Consider the following 26,189-nt stretch of genomic DNA (forward strand, 5'->3'; position numbering starts at 1 on the left):
ATCCTCACGGGACACCTGTATAATATGTATTATTTTCAAAATAGGTAAATTATATTAGGTTAGTATATATGAACTGTTATGTGTCATTATTATTAATCCAAAAAATATTTATTAGCATCAAATAGTTTACCTTATTATGTACAAAAACATAGATAAAAATATAGTTAAAATTAAAACGTTAATACATTTTAAAAATTAGAATATTAAATTGATAATATAATACTAAAAGACATAACTAAAAATTATACTATTTTATACCTTCTTCATCTTAATATACTAAAATAAAGTACAATTAAAAATTAACCAAGTATAAGATAATAATATTTAACATTAACATATACCATATAGTATACACTACACATAACATATTTTAATAAAAACTATTTAAATATTTTTTTTCAAATATTGCTTGTAGATTCTTCAATTAAAAATGTTAATTTTTTTGTACAACAAATGATTTAATGACTAATAAGTAATGCGTGATTTGTATGATAAAAAAAGACTTTTTATTTAACAAAAAGGTTAGTAACTGAAATAAAAATATGTCACCTGTTTATAATTAAAAAAATCAACTAATAAGCCAAATGGCAGTTCACAATTGTTCAAGATAAAAATCAAATTCTTAATTACAATTATTTTTTTAAATATACATATTAGCCTTCATTACAAATAAATAAAATTACTATACAGCTAAAATTTCCCAATTTTTATCTGAAACTAACTTAATTTTATTCCATAAATTTGCTGCAATTTCACTGTCGGTTTTTTCATCTGTATTAAACTCAAAGTAAGCTAGTTTTTTTGTGGTTCTGTTAAATGTATCTGTTGACATAAGTTAAAAAACCATTGCATAATAAACTATATTCATTATAAAAGCAGATACCATATTCAAAATAAGTGAAATCATAACCAAACAAAATATAACTTTTAGACTGAAAAAAAGGAAGATGACGTAGAAGTCATCACCAACATGTACAAATTAAATCGGTTTTTAATTTTAGAAACTAAATGTTGGACCTAAATTTGTATTATACCTATAAAAAAACTAACTGCACAAAATTATTTAACATTAAATACTATACTCTGTTTCATATAAGAATAACCTAGGATGGCAACCAATTTTTGTCCCACCTTGAACTCTTCTTTTTCGACAAAAAAAAATACTTTACTGTGTGTATGAAATAATAAAGTAATTCTTGTCACTTATTTAACCATTTGTTGGAATTACCCACAATGTGTTTTTCCAAAAGTGATAAAAAAGAGCAAAATATGCCTTTATCCCCGAAATATTTAAAATAAAATAAGTGTCAATATATTCCAAATTGTATGAACTATGAAGCGTACTTAACTATAGTAAACTTTTTGATATTTAAACTACATAAAGAATCCGTTTTCTACTTGTCAGTTACTAGTTTTCACATTATATGAATACCTATAAAACAAAAGGATACTTACATCCTTTTTGTGTAGTTGCATTTGCACCATTGGAATAATCAAAATATATCTTCAACATATTCTTATAAGTAATGAATGTTTTTCTAAAACAAAATAAAATAAATCAATTTTACACTAAATTTTATATAATAATATAAACTATCTTTACAAAATTATTGTATGCTCATTAATCACAAAGAAAAATCAATGTTAAGAATGGTTATGACTAAGGTCCAGATTTATATGCTTTTACATATCGTTATTGATGGAAGGACAGGGTTAAGGAATTATTAGAAGAAATGAATGGGACTGAGAGTGGGCATATGATAGAGAATGATGGACATAGTTTTGGCGGCCAAGAGTTTAAATGGCTTGTGAAAAGCCTAAAAAAAAAACACATATCCTTATTGAGTTTAGGCAGTCTTGCAAGAGTAAAAAATGTACATCCAGTGATAGTACTATTATGACGCTGTGCCGTTATATATTAGTTTACCTAACCTATACTGATAACAACAGCATATTCGCTTATCAAAAGTTCAAAGATATTTTGGTTTTGCAGTTGCATGTTTTTAAGTTTTTAAAATTAATAAAATACAAAAATGTATCAATTTTTACATTCTTTCGTATAATGGAATATGGATGTTCTAACCGTTCTGATCCAACACAGAAAACATTATTTTAACTGTTACTACAGTACAATTATTACATGATGCAAGTGTATAACTATTTAAAAAAAAAATTACATATTTAAGCATATAATTAGACTTACTGCATATTTATCTAATTTGTATAAGGATATAAGAAGAATATGTGTATGTAATTTAGAGAATATTAGCATCATATTTTAGATATTTAAAGAGATTATAAATCCGGACTTTAGTAATGAAAATTACTTTTTACTGTTGTAACGTATGTCACATCATTACGTCTATAAGCATCATAATATGCCTATTGTGCATATTATGATGCTTATACCATAATATATCAAGCCCCTCCGGTTAAGGTGCCACTTATATATTTTATTTTATTGTAAGGCTACGGCCAATATCGATATGTAAGAAACAACCAGTTCCCCGCGATTCCATCACGCGCACCTGAACTCGGTACAGACCCACATTTTTGGTAACGTTGTTAGTATTTCGTAAGTAATAATAAATTTGTCTGTATTAATCATAATCTAAATCAATTGTTATTTATTTGTAATATTAAGATCATCCTAATACAACTCGTGCTCCTGAGCTACGGTAAAAATATATTCAAAAGAATTAATTTCTTCCCTGAATATTTTATATTTAACGGGTCATCCCCGACCACGTTACATATTGGTGGAGGCGCCGGGCACTGGTTGTTTCTTACATATCGATATTGGCCGTAGCCTTACAATAAAATAAAATATATAAGTGGCACCTTAACCGGAGGGGCTTGATATATTATGGTATAAGCATCATAATATGCACAATAGGCATATTATGATGCTTATAGACGTAATGATGTGACATACGTTACACTGTAGCTCAGATAATCTATAATAATGAGTTGCATTGAATGTAATAAGGTAAGACAATGTTCATGAATCTGATTTAATTATAGACAAATGATTAGCATTAATATTTTATTGTAGAAATTATAAATCATATCATTATAAAATGTATAGGAATTTAATGCTATATCACATAGTTATTTAATTTTAACAAAAAAACAAACTTACTTAGTATGGGAGAAAATATCTAGGTCAGCGGTACTTAACTTCATTTTGTTATATTTTTTTAAGTCAAATTCTGTTGATTGTAGTATACTGTTCAGACCTTCCACTTTATTCTTTAAGTCATGCTAAAACAAAATTTTAATCATGTTGATGTAATCTGATATGTTTATTCTCAAAGAAACAATGTTTAGATATAGAAAACATTTTTGTATAATTAAACCATTAAATAATTAACTCAAATAAAACAATAACTATGTAAGAAGTATTTTTATGTATACATATAAATACAATTATTGAATTATGTGAGCATAATATTTAATAACACACATAAAACCTTGTGGGCTCAAAAATCAGGTTCATATATACATAGATATTAAAATACACTAACTCATAACACATTGAAAATTCACTTCACCCACATTTTCATTTTATCAATAAATGGCATGTTAAAAAGGTCCAAATTACATTGGCGAGTACAATTTAAATGTATTCTTAATCAAAATTATAAACGAGAAAACTTACTAAGCATGCAACATGTAATTTGAATTTGAAATAAGGCAGAGTTAATAAATATGGATAAAAACGTTCTTCTGAACACTCACTCAGTCATGCTTAAAACTTACATATTGATATCATAGCATTTACTTTAGTCAAGTTTACAACATTTCGAAAGTAGTTTGTTGAAAATTTCAAGAAATGATATTCACAATGTTTCAAAACATGGATGTAAACAAAAAATCAATAGTTATAAATATAAAAAAATCAGATAGTCTTATTTTTACTTTCATCTGCATTTGAAGAGCCAACTCCGACATGAGTTTGACTCGTTCTCTTTCAATAATGTTCAACTGTTCATCGTAGTGATTTATTTCCTTGTTGGTCTCTTCTAGCCTGACCTTTGCATCTAAACAAGATGTATAATATACACAATACACATAATAAACATTATTGAAGATCTATAATACAATGAAATCAACTTTGTTTACCTTCATATTCTAAATGCGATTGCTCAGATAGTTTCAAGAGTTCAGCAAATTCGTCCGATACATCAGTAGATGACTCGACATCTAGGTTCACATTACGTACGATTTGTGAAAACATATTAAATAACTATTAATAACCTGGTCCGAAACCCGGTTCAAATATTTTTAAATATTAATCGTATTCTTATTCGTAGTTCATACTGAATACGATTTGGCAATTACTAATTTAAGTAATTTATCTATTCTGTATTTCTGACTTCTGTGTACCTTTGTATTTTGTAAAAAAACGGTTAACTGTCGAGGATATCACCAATGATGCCAACCTTGCAAGACATGGAATGCTTATAATTCCTTGATAGGGTCTTATCGCAATTATTTTGTAGATAATAATAAATATATATTATGCTGATAATATGTTTTTAAGATCGTCAAAACTCAAAATAAGTTTTCAATGTAAAGTTATTATAAACTTCAGGAAAAATGTTTTTCTGAAATCAGTAATATCTAATACAAAATAATAAGTAAGTGCAAACCTCAATTTAAACTACAGGAATTGTTATACAAGCTACAAGTTGCCTAAAACCAATATCTATGCTATTAAACAGTTTAATGCCGGGTTGCATGAACAATCACTAAACTTTTAACAAGTCAATAGTGCACTAATGGTCCTTTTAACATGATTTATTATTCCATTAAATTTTATTGGACTGTTAAATTAAAAAATTTTCATGCAACCCGACATAAGAGTCTTAAATTATAATATTGTGATTTTTGATTAATCTAGAAGTTGCGTGTATACCTGGAACGGCTTTGGGAAAAAATTATAATGTTTTTGACGAATGTGTTACTGAAAAAAGTAAAATCCAAGCACACTATGGTGCTAATGGAAAGCATGGTAAGCGGTCACAAGTACAATGTGTTCAGAGAACGTTTAGCAGACAAACTGGAACTTGTACATTTCGACCCATGGATAGGCCAAATGTCCGTCTACAAGGAAAGGAAAAAGATAAGAAGTGCAAACGTTAAGAGGTTCACAGAGCCTACATAATAATTGTATTTATAATTCATAAAATGTAGAATAATTGTAAGCATTTATTTTTTCAAATTGTTAAATATATAGGTACCTAACATTAATTTTACTAAAAGCCTTTTGATTTGAGTTCCATGGATAAAAAAGCCTTCATGTTTGGATCCTGTATTTTGTCTAACACCATTTGTGAAACTTGTTTGCTATCACTGTTTGCTAGTATACTTCTGACTTTATCCGCATACTCGATCCAGACGCAATTGGCGCACCCCGACATACAACACGTTGTTGGTTCTTCGGGTAATTCTGATGGTTGTGAACAGAATCTTTTGAGACATATTACACGGCTGCTATTCACTAACCTCCATTGAGATAAAAGGAACATCTTTTAATTCTGAAAGCATAAAACATATATTCATACCTAAATTACTGAAACACAGTTATGGGCCACATACAACCATTGATCAAGGGTTTGTTTATGCTACAAGTATGATATTGATATGTCTATTATAAGCTCATGAAAAAATGTATTCATTAACCTCACAGCTTCTTATCAAATATTGGCCTCAACCACCAAAAAGAATGCGCTATGCAGCTAGTTTAATTTATACAGGGTGCTTCATCCATAGAATTATTATATATATAATTTAATAATTATAAGTCTATGTTTTCACCAAACATGCTCACACCTTCCCATCCTTTTAATATCCTTTAAAAGTACAGTTATAAAAATGTTCAGTGCTACTTTTATTTAGTCATGACCAATACTTCAAGACCATATTTTCAGAAGCTTAATTTTTTATACTCCATCTATTGGGTGTTGATACAGACTTTTTTGTCAAAGGTGGTTCACCTTTTTACTGTAAATAGTTATAAACGGATGATTTTTTTCAGATATTAAGATGCGCCTAAATCAAATTTCAAATGACCTGCTTCTAAATTATTTAACTTTACTCAGGTCTAGGATCTGAGGATAATAATCCTTAATGTTGGTTTTACATACATTTTAATGTAGATATAATACATAAATATTGACGGTATTGTGTTAAAATGGCATAAACCAAATTTTAGGAAACAAATAAAACTGATAAAATACTCAATTTTTAAGATGGAATAATATGGTAATATACAAACAGCTAAAATCACAATTATTGTTACCAACTGTGTAGGTTGTAAACAATTAACATATACATTTGATGTGGTATAAGCCCTTTCAATAGTTCTGTATAGATTATTATAATTTCTAAAAGGGCGCCTGGATATATTGTATTCGGTATTGTTATCTTATTTTTCATAGATGTATATGCCGTTTTACCAGATTATTTTCTTGATTTTTCTGCAAATTTTGATACCAAAAATGTATTTTTCAATTTTTAGTGGTAAATGCGCATTTTAACAAAATACTGTTGATATATTATACATATATACATATTATATAGTTATAGATATAATATAATATTTTAGTCTAAAAAAAATACTGATTACAAATTACAAAATGCATAAAAGTCCCCACACACTGCAGCGGTAGCGGTAAAATGAGTCCGGACACAATTTACCACCAAGACGAAAGAATTTTACGGCTGCAGTGTGTGGGGACCTTAATATATATTATTATTAATAATTACCATAATGTTTAAATAATCATAATTTATAGCTCCCTAAACCATAAAATGCAATTTAGCCCATTATGATAGACATTGATCCTTAGTACATCATTTTTAATAATCCAGAAGCTTTTGAATTATGTACATAAACTCTTTTATTTAGAAAATCACCTGCTTCACAATTTTCAATAAAGGTAGTTCACATTTATATATTAAAGTAAGTATGTTTGCCATAGGACGCACTACTGAAACGGCATAAGAAATTTTAATATTTAAAAATATTATGGTCTTTAAGCAGTGGTGCAACTAGAAAACAATTTTTTTTTTGAGGGGGGGAATATTGTTTCAATACATATATGATATATACATAAAATATAACAAGCAGGCAGCAAAACACCAAGATTTTTAGGGCGAGGTATAACACACAGCCCCCCCCCCCCCACACACACACACACAGCGGTTGCTCCACTCTTGAAGTATGCATATAACCAAAAAAACTGGTATTAATTAAGTTAATTATTAAACCAAAATTAGGAGTGATCATACTTGGTAAATCATCGTGAGCATAATAATGCATTTGATAATTTATATATAATGTTCATAACTTGAATGTATTTAACATCAAAGCAAAAAAAATGGTGTTTATAATTGTTTATGTACACATTTATTATTTTATATCGATAATTATATTATAATTTATAATATAATATGTTTTAAATATGCCTTAAATATCAAAGAATATAAATTATTGTCTTCATTATATGTAAATATTATTTATTTATTTATTCATAATACTGAGCAAATATTTTTTATAAATAATAATACACATGTTGTTATAATAAACACAATATATATAAGCAAAAAAACCATTTTATTTTGATATTATTTTATTATACATCCAAAACTAACAAATAATAACTATGAAAAAAAAAAACAAATGGCAAACTCTTGGTAAAGTACCTACTGAAATATTAAGAATAAAATAATAAATCTGATATCAGGATAACATTTTTTATTCAAAAATACAACCTTAAGACTCGTTTAAGAAGTAACCTTGGCCATGGTAACAATCAGTCAATATTCCAAGTTCATATCATACTTCTCAGTTTTTATTTATGCTATATACATCATTACAATTTAAGATTATTCAATCATAATTAATTTTACATTTTCACGTTATATTTTCTACAATCAGACTAGTGACTTTTCTATAAAATATTTACTTGTTCAAAATGTAATGCCAATCAAATAAAAAATTATTTTTATAAGAAAATGGTGCCCAAAAAATTGATTTCAAATAATACAAGTTCTAACAATGATATAAATATAAATAATAAGCTTATCACATATCAAATTCATATAATATAATACATGTAATAGAATTATATTTATTAGTTGACAAAACAACAAAAATCAAACAAAAAAAGTAACAAAATATTTGCTAATTTATAATTATGTTATGGTTAATACTGATTTGTTGTATTTTTGTATTCAAGTATAATCATTTAAATTGATATTTGGGTACAAGAAAAAAAATTAGGTATACAATTTTTCATATATTCTACAAAAGAATAATTGCTATTTACATTTGCATAATAACAGCATATAGTATATATTTTAAAGGCAAGTCACATGTAACATGTTCTGTTAAAATTCATCGATATTATTCTTTTTACATAAAATTAATTATATCAGTGTACAAAAAATATAGTATAATATGAATATATATAATAATGTGTAACAATAAATACTGTTTCATCATAAATTAAATTAAAAATATCAATGCAAACACATTTATCGTTGTTAAAATACATCTATCTGTTTTGACATGGTACAGTATATACTTCATAAACAGTTACACTTTGTTATATACTTGTTTTATATAAATAAGGTTATAGGTACACAGATACGACATCAAGACAGACTAATAACATTCTAGTTAAAATTTTATAGTAAAATATGTTATGTACAAAGACAACACAATTCATTAGGTCATATCCATTCATTGTAATAAAATACATAGGTAGAAAATAAATTAGTTACCTATTAAAAAGGAAAAAATGCTTAAAAAAAATCACAGTAAGCTTTAGACAACGCTGAAAGCTTTGAGGTAATTTCATGTACTCCTGTACTATTTTCATTGTAATATTGTGTGTTGGTATTCTATAAATCACCTAAATTCGTAGATCTGAGTACTGTGTTCTGGGACATGGGTCAAGCATAATGTTTGATACCTATGATATAAATATTAATTTATAATAATAAAAACAAAATAATAAGCAAAACAATGTCTCACCATTCAGAACTCCTATGATAGTAATACCCTTCGATAGAAGAAGTTGATTTCTGAAAACATATATAATAGAATCCAGCAAATGATGCACCACTGATATCACGTATTGTGTGATCAGGTACTAAAAAATGTTCCTTCCACCGCATAAATACATGATCGGCATTTTTCAGTTTGTCATAGTCAAATGCATCCGAATTGAATGTCTTGGCGTACTGACAAAATGCAGCAAATTTGTTCTGCAAAATTAAAGAATTATGTAAATATAACAATATAATATTCGGTAACGACTGGTGCAAACACTACAAACCCAATGTTTCTTGTCAACTTCTTCATCGGCATCCCACTTTCTCGTCAAGAATGGACACTTTTTGTTGATAATTTCTCCATCAAAATAAGTAGTCAAATTGGGAAACTCTTCAGTGAGACCTTTAATTTTTAGATAACCGCACAGATAACCGTTTTGTTCGTCGACATACTAGAAAATGCAATGCCGAGCGTATCGCGTTAACATAGATACATTTGCACAAAAGCGATTAGTGCTATTTTATATATAGGTAATATTAAAATGAAAACAATAAATTTGTGGAGGGTACATGAAACGTACAAGACGTAGATCGCGAACATAAGAGTACATACCTGCAGTACGACTTCCACCTCGTAGCTGTTGCCCTTGGACCTCTGGAACCCTTGAAATTTCGATCCGCTGTACAGTATAGACCCGGTGACCCCTAGTTGCTTCGAGTTGGCCGGAGGTCTAGGCGTTATGTCCACTTTGACGGGCATACCTAGGGCCGAGGGATCCTGCACAAACACACACACGAGTCGGACAGTTATCAATACGCCTATAACCGTCGGGGCGTTGTTGTTCGGTCACTGGCACACTCGCTGTTTGTTTTTGATTTCGATCGTTGTTATTATTGTTTTAAGCGCGGTATTGTGTGGGCAAAATATTCGAAAAACCTAGTGCCGCGGCGTCGGCGACGGTGATCTGGGGGCGACCGCGCGCGCGCGCGTCAAGACGGGTCGGGCTGACGGGGGTGGGGTCCCGGTGGCGGGAGAGCGCGGAAATTAAAAGTCGTGTGGGAAAACGACAAGGACGTCTGGCCCGATAACAGAGCATCGTAATCGCAAAACGGTAGCGAGTAGTTGTGAGCGACTGGCGATCGTTCGGGCTATTATAATATTGAATGTTATGACAATAATAACGAATAATAAGGTCATTCGGACAATCCGAACGACGGCAGTAATAATAATAATTTGATATTAATGTCGTACGTACCTGATTTCGGGTGTTTGTGACGTACGATTACGACACCACGGGCACGAAAGTACGAGACGACAGATAACTCATAAAATACGACATAAATATTAAATATATTTATTATATAATAATATTATACACAGCGTCACCGCAGTCCGCGGACTCCGCCGCACAAACGGTGTACAAAGCGCGGACACGCGATAACAAAGTCGGGCCAGCTTTGTGGATTGTTTTTATTTTTCTCGAGCGTAAACGCCGGCGAGGTGATGATCCACAACTCCCAAACGTCATTACGCCGTTGCTCGTGCACTACACATTTACCACGTCATGTTTCAAACACGCGACGAACATAATATTTTGAGAGAATCGTTTCTCTAATGTTTATGATTAGACCTAGAAAGTTTTGATATAATATCAAGGCTCTCTAATTATACCTCTCTTAGTCTCTTATTAGACCAGCCTTGCCAGGCTGCAGATGGTACTAACATTGTGAGTCCGAATTTAATTCACTGGGTCGAACTAAGCGTATTAAGCATCATAAGCGTGGCCAGACATTTATTGCACGTTCAATATTTATGCACCCACCGGGCCAGGGTTGGATTGGGGAGAGATTCCGGCCCACCTACTAATTTATCAAATATTGAATTGCAGTAAACATGTGTTTATGTGTATTATTATTTTAACATGACTACAATTTTTGTTTAGGTACACATTTGGCGAGATATGCATTTTATACAGCTTTATTAGTATATACATCACGAACTAAGATAGATAAATCCATCTTAGTTTGTGGTATACATCGATATGAACTTTATTCTATATTTTTGAACAGCTATGTACACGTTTACAATAGCCTACGTACCTACCTCTGCCCTATATTAACACAATAAAAGTGAATAAATTAAATTATTTATGTTACGACTTATGTATTTAATAAAGAAAGCTGATGCAAAAATAATAATGTGCTTTAGCAATTGAATTTTTTAATAATTTCATCATTATCTATTTCGTACAGAACATCTTCTAACGCCATGAGCATAAATGTGTCTAATTTACTACCACTTTATGTAGGTAACCTACCTAATAAATTAACAAAACCAACACGTAAAATATACGTAAGTATATCATTTTATTTCCTTAATATTGTTTTTCTATGGTTGCAATCGTCAAAATTAAGTACCTTCTTCAATTATAAACAACTAGAAAATGAAAATACTTCTTCAGACAAAAGGACACCAAATATTATTGTTTACATTATAAAAAATAAGCTGGTAGGTATTTTCAATCTTGTATAGCCGTATAGGTGCACAGATTCTAGCTTCAGACGTTTCATGCTGAATAAGATAAATTCAGTACATTTTCCAATAGTATTTACTCTATATTTAAAAAATAGGATTTGAAGCCTACTTCACCGGACACCTTTTTTTCAATTATTTCCCCCCAAACTAGTGTACTGAATTAAAAAGTGTTTGAAAAAATTCGCGGAAAGTTGACTATCCCGATGATAACACCGCGAAGACACAACACATGTGTATTTTATTTGTTTTATGGACGTATTATACTTTGTTTATCTCAGTTTGAATACCAATAATGCATTAACTCCTGCAAGTTTGTAACCGGCGTAACCATAGGTACAGGGAATTGTTGAGATTTTTTTTTAAATTTATTTTTAGATTTTAAAAGAAATTTTTCTTTTTATAAAATGTCTTTGAATATATCATTCATATTTGTACGTAAAAAGGAAAACATTTCTTAAATTTAAAATTAACAAATTATTTTATAGGTAGACAGGTAGTTAAAAATGTATTAAACGTTATTTACTTTTATAGCTAAGGATTATTTGTAATACTAGGTTACACGTAAGTAACCAAATAATCTAAAAATATATAAACACAATTTTTTTATAGTTTTTTAGTTCAAATTTGGACGACATTACAAATATTTAAACCAGACATGCCAAATGCAACATTAAAAAATAGTAGGCACAGAATGCAAACATTATAATAATTACAAAGACCTAGCATATAGGTACATAATAATGTGAGATCTAAATGACAGACATCTAACTTATTGGTAATATATTGTACATTGTACTAATATTATGAACAACATCGTAATAAACGACATGCGTAGGTATACAATGGTGGTTATACTGGTTATTAATTCTCATACTGACAAAACACGAATGAAGTTATAAGCATATGGTCTACAAAGTATATTATATTAGGTGGTACAATAGTTTTAAAAAAAATGTGACAATTTTATAGTTGTAGTTTTTTTTTTGAAATGTATTACAAAATATTTAATTCAACTATGCAGCATAAAAAAACGAATAAAATACAACTTATCAGTAATGAAATGTCGATAAGTCGTTTAAACTACAACTTTGACTCGTTAATCGAATTAAAATTAAAAAGTATAAATATTGTGGAAATCGAGCAAATTTAATTTTTAGTAGGTAAAACAGTATATATGAGCATATTATATTCTCTTTGGAAATAAAATTGACCTCCTACAAATCTCGTATGCGTTTTCTTCGTTGTCCAGAATTATAATACGTTTGTCTGATTTCAAATTTTCGTCTTCAGTATAGTTTTAATTTCTCATCGATCATTCTTTCGTTCAAAAAGTTATATTCGTGCCATCGAGTCGGTGGAGGGCAGAGAGTACTCTATGGTGGAGGCCAAGCCAAGCTAACCTCAAAATAAAAATAAACCGCACAAATACAAGAAACAAATTTACTTCAATAGGCATGGAAATGGAAAACCGAGTGACGACGGCTAGAAGTGGCTCACCTCGGGAGTCGTTATCAGTCGGACAGACCTCAGGAGCAGAGGAGGACAGCCAGACCTTAAATACTGGTAATGTTACTAGTGCTGAGACAGTCGTATCCACAGTGGGCACGCAATCCATACGCGGTGATCCGAACGAAATCTGCTGGCGAATGCCGGAAACGACGTTATACCAGTGCAGGAACAACTGATTCGCGACCATTCGTATTCGACTATATCACTTGACTCGAACGACAATTCAGAAGAGTGAAGACGATGGCAAAAACGACTGCCACCTGAGCAAATCGCTGGAAATCGTCTGTCGTCCTGTTCGATTCCGCGACGGAAATTGTGGCAGTAAGTATCCGGCGTTTCTACAGGAATACAATTTACCTCGATGCATGGAAGATTGGTGCCGCAGAACAGAGAGACGGATCGGTCCTCCACTTCTACGACTTCAATCGAACAGACTTTAAACAGCGGCGACTGGTGGCCCTCAAAAGAAACACACATCGTATCCATTGGAAGATGGTCGAAGCTGGCAATCGGACGTGAACCGATCGTGGCTTTCAGATGAGGAGCTGCAACCGGACATACCTAACCGAGGAAGTGCATCGTACGAAATGCTCGTTGCAATGGCACGCTCGGATGAAATGAAACTCCTTTACAGAGGGTATGAAAAAAATTCGCAAATCACGGTAAAATATTACATTATTGAATTGGAAAAATTTTCAATTGAAATTAATAAATTACTATTACACAGAGATAAAAGAAAATGTACTTATTACCATAGAAACCTAACGGTCAAGTAAGTTCAATGCTCATAGTTCTTATAATCTTGTACTACTTTAGTACGGAAAACGGCAAAAGACAGAGGGCGCTTTTTGACGACTCCATGAATCGTACGCACAGTAATGCCATGTAATACGGTACCGTATGTTCGTATGCAACTTGTTGTCCATACCAAATTGAAGGGTTAGGTACGCGTACGATTCAGTCTAAAGCACTGTCTTATATATAGTCGTGGTCTAAAGCTAAACTCTACAATAATTATTGTAAATATGCACGCTTATCGTTCAAAATAGTCTACATCACTGCCTTCACTGGGAGATGTTTTACCGCCGCCCGTAATGCTGTTGTCACACACATTACTTGTCTAGTAAGACAAGTCAAGTTAGCTTTCATTTTAAGCGTTTAAAGTTCAAATGTTGACAATATTTAATAATTCAATTCAAAATGTACAAAATATTTTGTAAATCGATATCTATTTTGTAGTCTAAAATGTATATAATGTTCAACGTTTATGAGTTACAAGTTTACAACTAAGGATTAAAAATTTAAAACGAAGTTCCACGTAACTATTCCTTAACCCAAAAGTTAAAATATATATAAACACAGTTTTTTGTATAGTTATTTTAAGTTCAAATTAACGAAAATTCGTTAATCCATGATTTAGATTCTGAGCAGAGTGATGAATGTATTGATTTTCCAATGATGTATCATACATCATGTATGTTTATTTATTTATTTAAACAATTTTTTTATGTAAGACATCACGTTTTGGAGGGCACTAAAAGTGCTTCAATTTTCTTCAACGGCATCTTTGGGGGGTCAAAAGTAAAAAAAAAAATCATAAGAGTAATCAAAAGTGGAAGGAAATACAAACAAAAAATTAAGGAAAAACGGAATTTTTACGCAAAACCAGTTTTTGACAAAATCGATTTTGGTTTTTGGTGTAACTCTTAAAAAAATGACTGTAAATACATGAAATTTTCACTGAATATTTAAAACTGCGTTTTCTATACACCACAACATTTTCAAAATATGTGGACTCGTGTCAAACAATTTATGGGTATATGACATTTTCGACTGTTATTTGTTTTTTTTAAGCCAATATCGATAAAAAAATATTTTGCTAGGTCAAAAAACTTGAAAATGTATACAGGGTTCCTCGTAAGTTTTTGTTAGTGAAAAATAAAAAAAGAGTTGAGAGGAATCCACAATAATTTTTTATGAGCATTTGAATTTTTGAATTTGGACAAATTTCGTAAAAATTACGAAAATTTGCAAATGTATTTTAGTTAGAAATTCATAAAAATATTTCTTTTTTTTAGAAGATTTAAAAATGTAATACGAGATTCCTTCCAAGTTTGTCTATATTTATCAAAAAAAAATATTCTACCTAAAATTCAAATTAAATTTTTAATTTAAAGTGCGTTTAAAGTTGACATTTTTACAACATTGAATATTCACTTCATTTCTCATACAGTGATTTTTTTATTTTATTGTAATTAAAAATCGAATAACTGCAAATACTTGAAATTTACACCATATGTTTATATTATCAATTCATATTCTTGATAAAATCTTAAATTTCTATAATTGTCAATAAAATGTTATTTGTGGGCAGTGTACATGGTTTCTGAAAGGGGGTGATCAAATCTCCATGATAGGTGCAATAAAATATTAATAATCCCGTGGGTGTTTCTTTTTTTAGATTTCAGATAAATGAGTGGTATGTATAGTGTATACGCGGCGAACTAAACCGTAGCGGCAGTAGCTATAAGATCTCATTTCTCATAACTTAATAGCAATGATAATATCCGCTAACATTTTAAACACAGTGTAAGTATAGCCCATTTAGTCGAGCCTACATACATATTATATTTAAAGTAGTGTGTCTAATGTCTATAAATAAGAAGATAACCTATAATAAAGTATAATCATAGTCAGTGATAGTCATCATCGACCATTTCGACCAAATAAATAATTACTTTGCTATACACAAAATAAAATAAAATAATATTGGTATTCAGAAGGTATTGACAAAATTGTCAAGTCAATAGCTCGATAGATCATAATATGACAAAATTTTACATTATAGTGTATACTACAAAATGTAAGTAAAAACAAAAAAGAATAAAAATTTAATTCAATACTTCTGATATATTATTACAATATCAGTTGAAAAATATTAAAAATATACAGGCACGAATATATAAGCATTTTAAATTAAAATTTTGACCAAATTCATATCATTCAAAACTTACAAATAATTGTTGGGTTAAAAATTTTAAAAATATCAAATTTTATAGCTAATAGCTGAACATTTAAAACAAAGTTCCATGCAGGTAGGTATAACCAAAAAATCTAAAAATATATAAGTACAATTTTTTTTTCAAATTTGGACAAAATTACATATTAAATAACCAAAATTAATGATTTATGTAATTTTGTTGCAAAATTAAAAATATTATTCGTAAATAATTGATACTTTTAAGTTATATTATTATATTTTATACACATAATGACTTTTCAAATGTATTTTTTTTTGGCTAAAATGATTTTACTGCGTAGTACTAATGCTTACTAGTAAAATGCATTATTTTTATCAAAATGATATCATCAAATATACTAAATTACCAAGTAATATTATAGACTGACAGACCGTCTTCGCTCAGAATCGTTTTAGTAATTTAGGGTATTATGATTTTATATCATTGAATTCAAATTTAACACCATCTATTAAAGTATCCACTTGTAACCTTCTGTATAACAGAGCGACATCCACTTAACCACTTTTTTAATATTATTTTTCAATATTTTTCAATACATTTATCCTCATATAGCTGAACTTTTACTAAAAATGTACAACAGATTTGATTGTTTTTGTTCTCACACGATGTCTTAAGTAGTTATATGCTCAACCCTAGTCACTAGATAGGCCAAGGAACATTATTGAGCTAGTGTTTTATTGCATATTTTTCTTCCGGGTAATTTAAGGGGATTTCCTATTCACCACGATATGGCCAGAACGTATGCGAGGATATATTTTTTTCATAAGATATTAAGATGTAATATTAATAACACTAAATGTATAATTTAACACAATTTGTTTTTCCTTTTAAAATAACAAAGACATTCTATCATCTAGTCGCCTAGACTGGAAATAGATCGTCCATACTAAATGTCTCGAATACTGGTTTGATAATACCCATAACTATAGTACCAACAGTGTCTTCAAGTAACGGCCTTATCTCCTTCATCAGGTCATTCCAATTATCATTTATAAACCGGTTTGATTGATCACCTAAAACACAAATAATTTACCAGAATACAAATTTTATGAGTGGGTATAATTTATAGCTCAAAATTCTTACCCAATTGTTTGTTGCCATTGAACAAATTACTGAAATGTAATTTTACTGCACCTATTTCCAAACTTATTTTATTTTGTTTAATCTCAAAAAAGTTTTTGTGATTCTTTTTTTTAACAATTTTTAAATCAAATTTAATCTTTGCTTCAGCATTAGCTAAAAAAACATAAAAATAATTATACATTTAAATTAATTATGACGAGTGAATAACTTTATACTTGAACTGCAGTATAGTTTTGATTTTTAAATAAAAAACATATTATTTATTTTTAAATAGTTAGATAAGTATGGTACCTAGGTATAATACCTATAACCTATATAAGATAGATAAAGATTACTTTGTATAGAATGTAAATATTATTTATTTATCTAGTATGTACATTAAGTTTCTTTATTATTTTCCCTTAAAACTAAGTAGTATGTAGTATGTACTATGTACGAATGTACGATATTATAAATATGATGAATATATTATATTCATCCGTAAATTTTGTTACTGACACCCCATTCTGCAGATAGTATCCGTGTGTTCCTAAATTCATCAGATCAGTCAGCCGCTGGAGGGGAGGTAATCAAGCCGATTAACTTATTAGCAATCTGCTATTTTACGGATGGACTGAAATGAAACTCGATAGATTTGATAACAATATGCAAAAGTTTAGGAACACACGGTGTATCTAATATCTATAAAGATCAATTTTATTATTTTATTTGTTTTATCAATTATTAATGTGTAACGGTTTAGGTTTGGGCGACTTGATAAAAAGTGCAATGCGTTTAGTGAATGATTTTTAAATGTTTTAATGTTGGTCAATATTTTATCAATGTATTTTCCATCTTCTTTGTTAACAAACTTGGAACTGTCCGCGAATTCCTCGGACTGATGAGTTTTTAGATTATAGATACTTAGATTTGTAAGAATGTTATCAACTACAAGATTCATATTTATTACCAATCATGAGACGTATACAGTATAAGAAGTGCATAGGCGCAATTAGAGAGGAGGGCTTATCCCCCTAGTTTTATCCGTAGTTACCGGTATTTTTATCATATTTTAGCTTAAAATATAAATTATCAGGGTCTGTGCTGCTGATACAATTCTAATCCTCTCAGAAAATATAATGCTGTTGGGAATGTGAATCTATAATTAGAACTTTAGGAAGTCAAAAGTAAAAATTCCCAGTACCTACTTTTCTTGGTAATTAGGAAAATGCAAAATAAAAAATTTAAAAAAACAGAAAAATTTTTAACAAAACACCCGATTTTTGAAAAAAAATGTTCTTACTTTGTTTAATTAAAAAAGTAATAACCGTAGTTTTTCAAATATATATACCAAAAGTCTGTATTGGCATGTCATACGTAGAATAGAATACATTATTTTGACTCTTTTTGAACTATTTGTAGACATTTCAAATGTCTAATATTTTCTATGTAACATTAAAAAATATTGGACCAGTCAAAAAGATTGAAAGTTTATTATAGGGTTGCTCATAATTTATTATTATAAATATTAAAAAATATTACTAATACTGATTTTTTTAAAAGCATTTGAAGTTAAAATTTTGACGAAATTTGTCAAAATAACTATTTTGTGTAATTAGTTAAACATTTTAAAAATATTCAATTTCTATTTAATACAATATGGTTTGTTATAAGTAGTTTTTATTGAAACTAAAATATCTAAAAACAATTTTTAAAACACTTTTTTTGAAACGAAATTTGATATTTAAACGTAAACTTTTAAATATATATTTAGTAATATTTGCAGTAAATTAGTAATAGACTGACTTCGCTCAGATCAATTTTATGTATGCAATGATAAATCATTGCATTCAAATGTAACACATAGATTACAATGACGAAGTACACCCGACATCTACTGTGGTTTGATTACTTACACGGCTATACCTAATTTTCTCTTTTTTTTTAATTCACAGTTAATATGCAATAATTTGTATAGACGTAACAATTGATTAATTTATAAATGTTAGTTAATATTTTAGGTCAAGATATTAAATTGTTATTCAAATTGTATCATACTCGCTCGAATACATTATAATTTATAAGAAACTTTTATTATGTTAGTAAAAAATGTATTCACCCAAACTGCTAATTGTAATTTATATTTTTATATAATTTAAAACTAGCTATTCTTTTTAAGATAAATAAATGAAAAGAGCTGTTTGTAAGATCGTATACATGTGAACCTAATGTTAAAACGTTCAAACCAATATCGATATTCATAAAATGTTTGATTTTAATACCTAAGACTTTAAAATATAATACATGCAAGATTACTTGTAAGATGGTCTAACTCAAATTTAAATAAAAGGTTATAGATATCGTACGGCCATATGCACATCATCATCATCATAAATTATTAGTGGGAATAGTTACAGGATGTACAAGAAGAATTTTTTCTTAAAAATCGACGAAAAGAGGAAATTGACCTAGATTTCCCCACCCCTACAATGCACAACGCACGTTCGTATCATATCTATGTACTATTTGGCCATTAATTAGTTACTTACGATCATTTAAAGTGGTATAATTATTTTGTTTGTTGCAATATTGCATAACACCAAGTAATAATAATAAACTATGGTTACCATTATCGCTTTTATTAGATAGCTTTTACGCCAGTGAAATATTTTCTCTTAAGTTTTTCCTGGGGAAAGTGAATCTAGTAAGTGCATTCAGGAGATCAAGAGAAATAAGAGATTCATAAGACATTTTCTTATTACACCGAAAATTTGATGGAACGACTTTCTTCTTTTGTTATCATTCAAAAATGAATAACGTAAATACTTGAAATTTTCACCAAATGTTTATTTTATTGTTTTCTATCCTTGATAAAAGTTTCAAAATATTTTGACTCTTTTTGAGCTATTAATAGTTTTAAACCATTCAAAAGTGGGACATTAATGTGTTTTTTCTAATACTAAACCTTATTCTTGACGAGTAAGATTAATATTTAAGAGCCAAAAGAGCCAAGAAGCGTACTGAAAGAATATAATCTACAATAATTTATACTGACATATAACATATATATTTTTGTTTATGCAATGAATATATTATTATCTTTAAATTCTAATATAATTTACTTTCAATAACTTACTAAAATTTCCAACGAATTTGCCATTCCCTTTAATAGGCAGTACTAATATTTTTCCATTGACTTCGTACCTGGATTCGATTTTGAACCAAGGCAAATTTAAGTCGATCTCCAATGATTGGTTTTTGAAACCAACTCTGTAGAAAAATCATATTTTTGTAAACTAATAATAATTGTTTTATATTTAAATGAACACTATACACTTTTTATCAATTTGAGTTTGATAACGTAAGTGGCGATTAACGTGTGCAGCGAAAGTTCTTAAGGTTTGCTACTTTGTACTAAAGATGAAACCTCGAGTCACGTCACCACATGATTACACTTCAGTGCTTAATAGTCTCTTAACCTGACCTCTCTAGCTAACAGAAAGATTGAAGCTAATGTAATATTATGTCCAGTGTTGTGCTCAGATAATTTTTTTGTATCTAGATATAGATAAGATATATGAACTCAAAATATATCTAGATAGAGATAGATAATGATAAATTAAAATATATCTAGATATAGATACAGATAAAATCAATTTTATCTAGATGAAAGTGAGATGGTTTTTTATAAATGATATTCTTAAAATATGATTTTGTTAAATTTTATTTTTATATTAGGTTTGTAGAAAATATTAATACAATTATGAGTTATAAGTTTATAACTATACATAATTTTAGTTTAAATTACTATAAACTATTTAAACGAATAATTATAAAAAAAAATAAACTGAATAGACTATAGTACTATACAGCGTACGCGGACGGTTATGAATGTAGTCATTAGTCAATACTCAATAATTATGATGGTATGATACTTTTTCCATAGGCAATGAATAATAATAAATAAAATATTTATAACTTGCAGTGGTTGATTAATAAAGGCTGTTGGCCATAGGCGCAAATCGCAGGGGTGCTAAGGGTGCTTAGCACCCTGAATTTTAATGCTAGCACCCCGAATCCCGTGATTATAACTTATAGTACTTACCATCACATTTTCAAATTAATTACATTTATTAAAAATTCAAAAACAGTTTTATATTTATTTAATTATTTATAATATAATAATATGTATATGTCGAGTTTACGTCTGGATATATTTAACTGCAATGACGTATAAAACATATTATATAATATCATAATAATTGTGAAATTATGATATTAAAGGGAAATAATAAATTGTTAAACATATAGGTATGTAAATAATAAAATTCGGAGTATCTATAATCTACGCAGACCGACCGCAACGACACTACAGGTATATAGTTTTATTTAATTAGACCCGCAGTGAGGAATTCCATAAAATAGGATTAAAATAATTTTGTGCAATTCAACTTAGTAACAAATTTGGCTTAAAAGAGCTAAAACAGGTAATCAGTAAGACTGTTTATCCAAATCTGTTCAAGCTACTTCAAGTTGCCTTAGTTTTGCCGATATCATCTGCTTCTTGTGAAAGAAGCTTTTCTGCAATGAGAAGAATAAAATCTTGGACACGTACCACGATGGGTCAGGAAAGACTATCTGACTTATCGATAATTCATATTGAGAGCGATCTAGTCATTGATAAAGACATCATTTTAAATAAGTTTGCTGAAAATAAGCGCACGTTGCCTTTACATTTTTAATAAATAAATAATAATAATAAAATGTTTAGTTTGTTTGATTTTTATTTTATATTTTTATTTATATAATAATATATGGTATAGTACTATTGGGGTGTGTGAGGGGCGAAGCCCCTCACGAGTTTGGTCTGTTTCCTCAAAAATGTTTGGTGCTTAAGCCCCCCTAATGTTTTTGGGTGATTTGCGCCTATGCTGTTGGCGAATGGTGAGTGGACTGAGTGGAGCTGGTGGTTTATTCTTATTAGTTATTGGTATTTTTAAACTATTATAATACCAATATTCCCACTTCCCAGTACTATCGTCTATCAGGTTATTCTTAGACCTTCGACTTGAATTATTTAATATTATTATATAATAAGCTTAGCTTATCTATAGTCGTCTGTCGACGACCAACGATACAATATTATTATTAATTAATTTCTTAAAAGTGGTGCACATTAGCGACAAATGACAATAATAATACTAGGTAACTAAATATATGCGTATAATTAATTAATTATATAATATATTATACAATTTTAAAAATAATATCAGAAAACATAATGTTCGTATATTTTTCAGATTACGTCTCGTGAACAATCTAGATAAATTAATTTAGATGACGAAGTTTTCTATCTTAGATGACAGGTAGATACCAATTGTGTAATTTATCTAGATAAGATAAAAGATACAATTGTTTTATCTAGATAAGGTATCTAGATAAATTTATCTAACTAAATTTAGCTATTACACAACACTGAATTTATGTCTTCGTAAAAAAATAATAATTTTTAAATTCTTACCATCAACTACAAAACAAAATGAAAAAAGCTGATAAGTGGATGCCGCTCTGCTGTACAGTATATTACAAGTGGGAAACGGTAATGGATGGTGTTAAATTTGAATTCAATGATATCAAATCACTGAATACGAAAAACGATTCTTTGAAAAAGACGGTCTATAATATTAATCAGTAATTTAGTATATTTGATGATATAATTGTGATTAAAATAATTTATTTTAATATTAAACACGAGTATATAAATTCATTTTTGCAAAAAGTACTCGGAAAGCATCATATATACCCACGAATAATATTTTTAAATTACATCAAAATAACCTAAATCATTATTATTATTGGTTATTTAATATGTAATTTTGCCCAAATTTGAACATAAAATAACTATAAAAAAAAACTGTGTTAATATATTTTTAGATTTTTTGGTTACAGAATTAACTATTTATGAACAACTTTGTTTTGAATTTTTAATCCTTAGGCCTTAGCTATAAAAGTTGAACATTTTATAAATATTTAAATACAAAATAATTTGTTAATTTTCAATTTGATACATTTTGTTAAAATTTGAACTTAAAATGCTATAAAAAAAAATTGTGCCAACGTATTTTTAAAAAAATTCAACTGCTGTTGTAAGAACATATCGGATATCTTGTATTTAACTGTCACGCTTTTTGACCCTACAAATAACATTTTATTGAAATTTATAAAAGAAAAAAAACTAAAAAATTGAAAATGTCCGAAAACATCTTAAAATGAGTCGAAATATTTTGAAGATTTTATCATGTATGGAAACTGACAAAATATAAATATTTTATGAAAAATTGAAGTAACCGTGGATAGTAGTTTTTGAAAAATAAGAAAATCATTAAAAAGAATTGGTTAGTTTAAGGGTAATACATTTGAAGTCTACCTTAAAAAATTAATTTGACTTTCCAGTAAACTTTTTTCATTTGCTTTATGTAGGAAACCTTAAAGTAAATATTGTTTTACATTTTCAGAGCTTAGAATCGAAGGTTTAGATCAAGTATTCTGCAATATTTATAAATAAAAAATAATTTTTTATAAATTTTTAACTCAAAATGATTTACAAATTTTCTTAATTTTTACGGATTTTATCAGAATTCGAACTTCAGACGCCCATGAAAAAATATTATTAATCTACTCTCGACTTTTTTTTTAAATTAACAACAATTTATGAGGAACCTATTATTATATTTTCAATTTTTTTGACCTAGCTGAAATTTTTTTATCGATTTTAATTTTAATAAAAACTAATAAAAATCGAAAAAATATATGTATGTTATTAACGTATTTTCATTGAAACACTTACTTGATTTTCTGCATTTGAAAATTTTTTGCTCCATAACCCTTCAAATCTGTAAACAATGCAACGAAATTAACTGAACCGGCTGAATCTTGTTTCAAAGTCACTGATGGTATCATCATTGGATCTAAAGGTAATATGTGCATTTCTGGCATTCCTTTACTGATATAAGGCCTAATGTTTTCCATCAACTTAATTAAACAGTCATTAATATTAGGGTCATCTCGCTTGCATGGTTTGATGTATGAAGCTGAAAATGAAGTTTGATCTTGATTTTTTATTTTCAAAATCAATAGGTACCAATAAATTTTAAATTTTAAATATACATACGCAATGATCGGCCACGTATTTCACTAATCACGGTTATGTACAATACAAATCCTATTAATTTAACTGCCATATTGAACTTAAATAAAAGAGCTAGATAAAATCCAATCACTTTCTACCAATGACTTATTAATTTGTGGGGTGTTCGTCAAACCGTGGCCGGGTTTATATATAATCAGGTACTGGAAATAGCCTTGTGTCAGGTCATCAATTTGGTATATTCCTCTTGAGTATTGTCAGGTAAATGAGCGAACCCAATATAGAACTCACGGTGTGACTAGAATTTACAAGATGAAGGTATCAATCATAATTCATATAATGCATAATATACCTTTCAGCCATCGTCAAGGTTAAGTCAAAATCATAAGTGAATAAACACATTATGAGTGACTAAATGGTACTATTATCTATTAAGGTCATTATCTATTTAACGCCTTAGGAGTTATTATAAAAATACAGTAACTAAAACCATACGTCTGAAAAAATTTACCAAAACAAATATTTTTGACAATATTAAACTATGTTATAGTAAGAAAAAAATAGAAATACATAATATATATTGGCGCACTCAGTAAACGGAAAAGTCAATCTCGGTGGGAACAAGGAACACCCCCAATAATGACAATTTGTTGAAGAATTTTCAGTGCAATTTTAAAAACTGAGACAGGTACTTAATTGCATTATTTGCGATAAATTTTTCTTTAGTAACCAAAATTGTTTATTTATATATTTATATTTGTAGACAGATGTCAGATACTTAGTGTTGTATTGTTCATTTAGAAATTATCAAATTAAAAATAGGAAGTTGATTAAGAAAATTATACATCATTTATACCTACTGTTAAAATTAATCTATTGTCTGATTACAGTGATTAATATTGAATAATAATAATTGTTTAGCGATAGATAATATAAAATTAGGGCATGAATACTTTAGGCCAGAGGTCTTCAATCTTTTTATGCAGCGGGGCCGCGTATTATTTTTTAATAATCTTGCTGGCCGCATTCGTAGTAAAAATATGTATTTTATAGAAAAATTCAGTTTTATTTCTACAATTTTTATGATTACATTTTAAATTACAAATTATTATTATTATTAAAACATACATAGATAGCATATTTTCGATAGTAATGGCTTAGCCGTTATAATTTTATCGAAGTAGAAAATATACATGCTAAATTTCAAATGTGATCGTGGACCGCATATTATGACAGGATGGGCCGCGGCTTGAAGACCTCTGCTTTAGGCCCTATACTGCAGAAGCAATAATAAAACTTAAGCACTTCTATTAAAATCATACTTGTATACCTCTCATGTGTAATGTGGAATACCTATAACAATCAACATATTAACTAAAACGACTTAACGATATTATAATGTCTCATGAAAATTTGCAACACATAGCACATGTAAATGTATGATAAATAGTTATTTGAAACATTAATTATTAGAAATCATATCATTACGTTTGGATAGCCCGAAGGGAAACTTGTAGGTATTAGGTAGTTAGTAGGTATATGGTTTATGGTTTATGCTCGGTACCTACTGTATTTTCTTAATAATTTAAGAATTTTCTTAGTAATTTCCCAATTTTTTTTAGACGTTTATCATTTACCATCGTGTTATATAATCTGTTTTAAGAATATAATAATTTAAATAAATATAATACTATAATAGTGTTGTGCGATAGGAAGACATGATTATTGAATTGCTGAAGAGTACATCATCATTGATGAAACTTCCGTCAGTGGAAAGTTAAGTATTATTTCGATACCTAGTATTTAACAATAATCATAATATATT

General features: G+C 28.7%; 3 protein-coding genes across 4 annotated transcripts; all 3 read right to left on the minus strand.

Annotated features, from left to right (window-relative positions):
- Positions 1-481: 481 nt before the first annotated feature.
- On the minus strand, positions 482-4,523 carry LOC111038386. Its single transcript, XM_022321458.1, has 5 exons — positions 4,126-4,523; positions 3,922-4,043; positions 3,143-3,264; positions 1,456-1,538; positions 482-822 (listed from the first exon to the last, which is right to left on the minus strand). Exons 1-5 carry the CDS (start codon positions 4,238-4,240, stop codon positions 683-685), a joined length of 582 nt encoding a protein of 193 aa, XP_022177150.1. The 5' UTR covers positions 4,241-4,523; the 3' UTR covers positions 482-682.
- Positions 4,524-8,893: 4,370 nt separating this feature from the next.
- Positions 8,894-10,523, minus strand: LOC111038385 (glucose-induced degradation protein 4 homolog). 2 transcript variants are annotated; one of them, XM_022321457.1, is made up of 5 exons: positions 10,326-10,523; positions 9,683-9,847; positions 9,354-9,521; positions 9,050-9,282; positions 8,894-8,987 (listed from the first exon to the last, which is right to left on the minus strand). In XM_022321457.1, exons 2-5 carry the CDS (start codon positions 9,827-9,829, stop codon positions 8,924-8,926), a joined length of 612 nt encoding a protein of 203 aa, XP_022177149.1. In that variant the 5' UTR covers positions 9,830-9,847; positions 10,326-10,523; the 3' UTR covers positions 8,894-8,923. The 2 variants fall into 2 exon arrangements, with proteins under 2 accessions (XP_022177149.1, XP_022177148.1); XM_022321456.1 differs by lacking the exon at positions 10,326-10,523 and having other exon boundaries at positions 9,683-10,304.
- Positions 10,524-16,936: 6,413 nt separating this feature from the next.
- Positions 16,937-24,635, minus strand: LOC111038395 (protein takeout). The gene is made up of 5 exons (XM_022321469.1): positions 24,389-24,635; positions 24,065-24,308; positions 20,354-20,487; positions 17,239-17,391; positions 16,937-17,168 (listed from the first exon to the last, which is right to left on the minus strand). The coding sequence occupies exons 1-5, from the start codon at positions 24,456-24,458 to the stop codon at positions 17,017-17,019; spliced, it is 753 nt and encodes a 250-aa protein (XP_022177161.1). The 5' UTR covers positions 24,459-24,635; the 3' UTR covers positions 16,937-17,016.
- Between the last annotated feature and the right edge of the window lie 1,554 nt (positions 24,636-26,189).

Source organism: Myzus persicae, unplaced genomic scaffold (assembly GCF_001856785.1).
Source record: "Myzus persicae strain clone G006 unplaced genomic scaffold, MPER_G0061.0, whole genome shotgun sequence".
NCBI lineage: Eukaryota > Metazoa > Arthropoda > Insecta > Hemiptera > Aphididae > Myzus > Myzus persicae.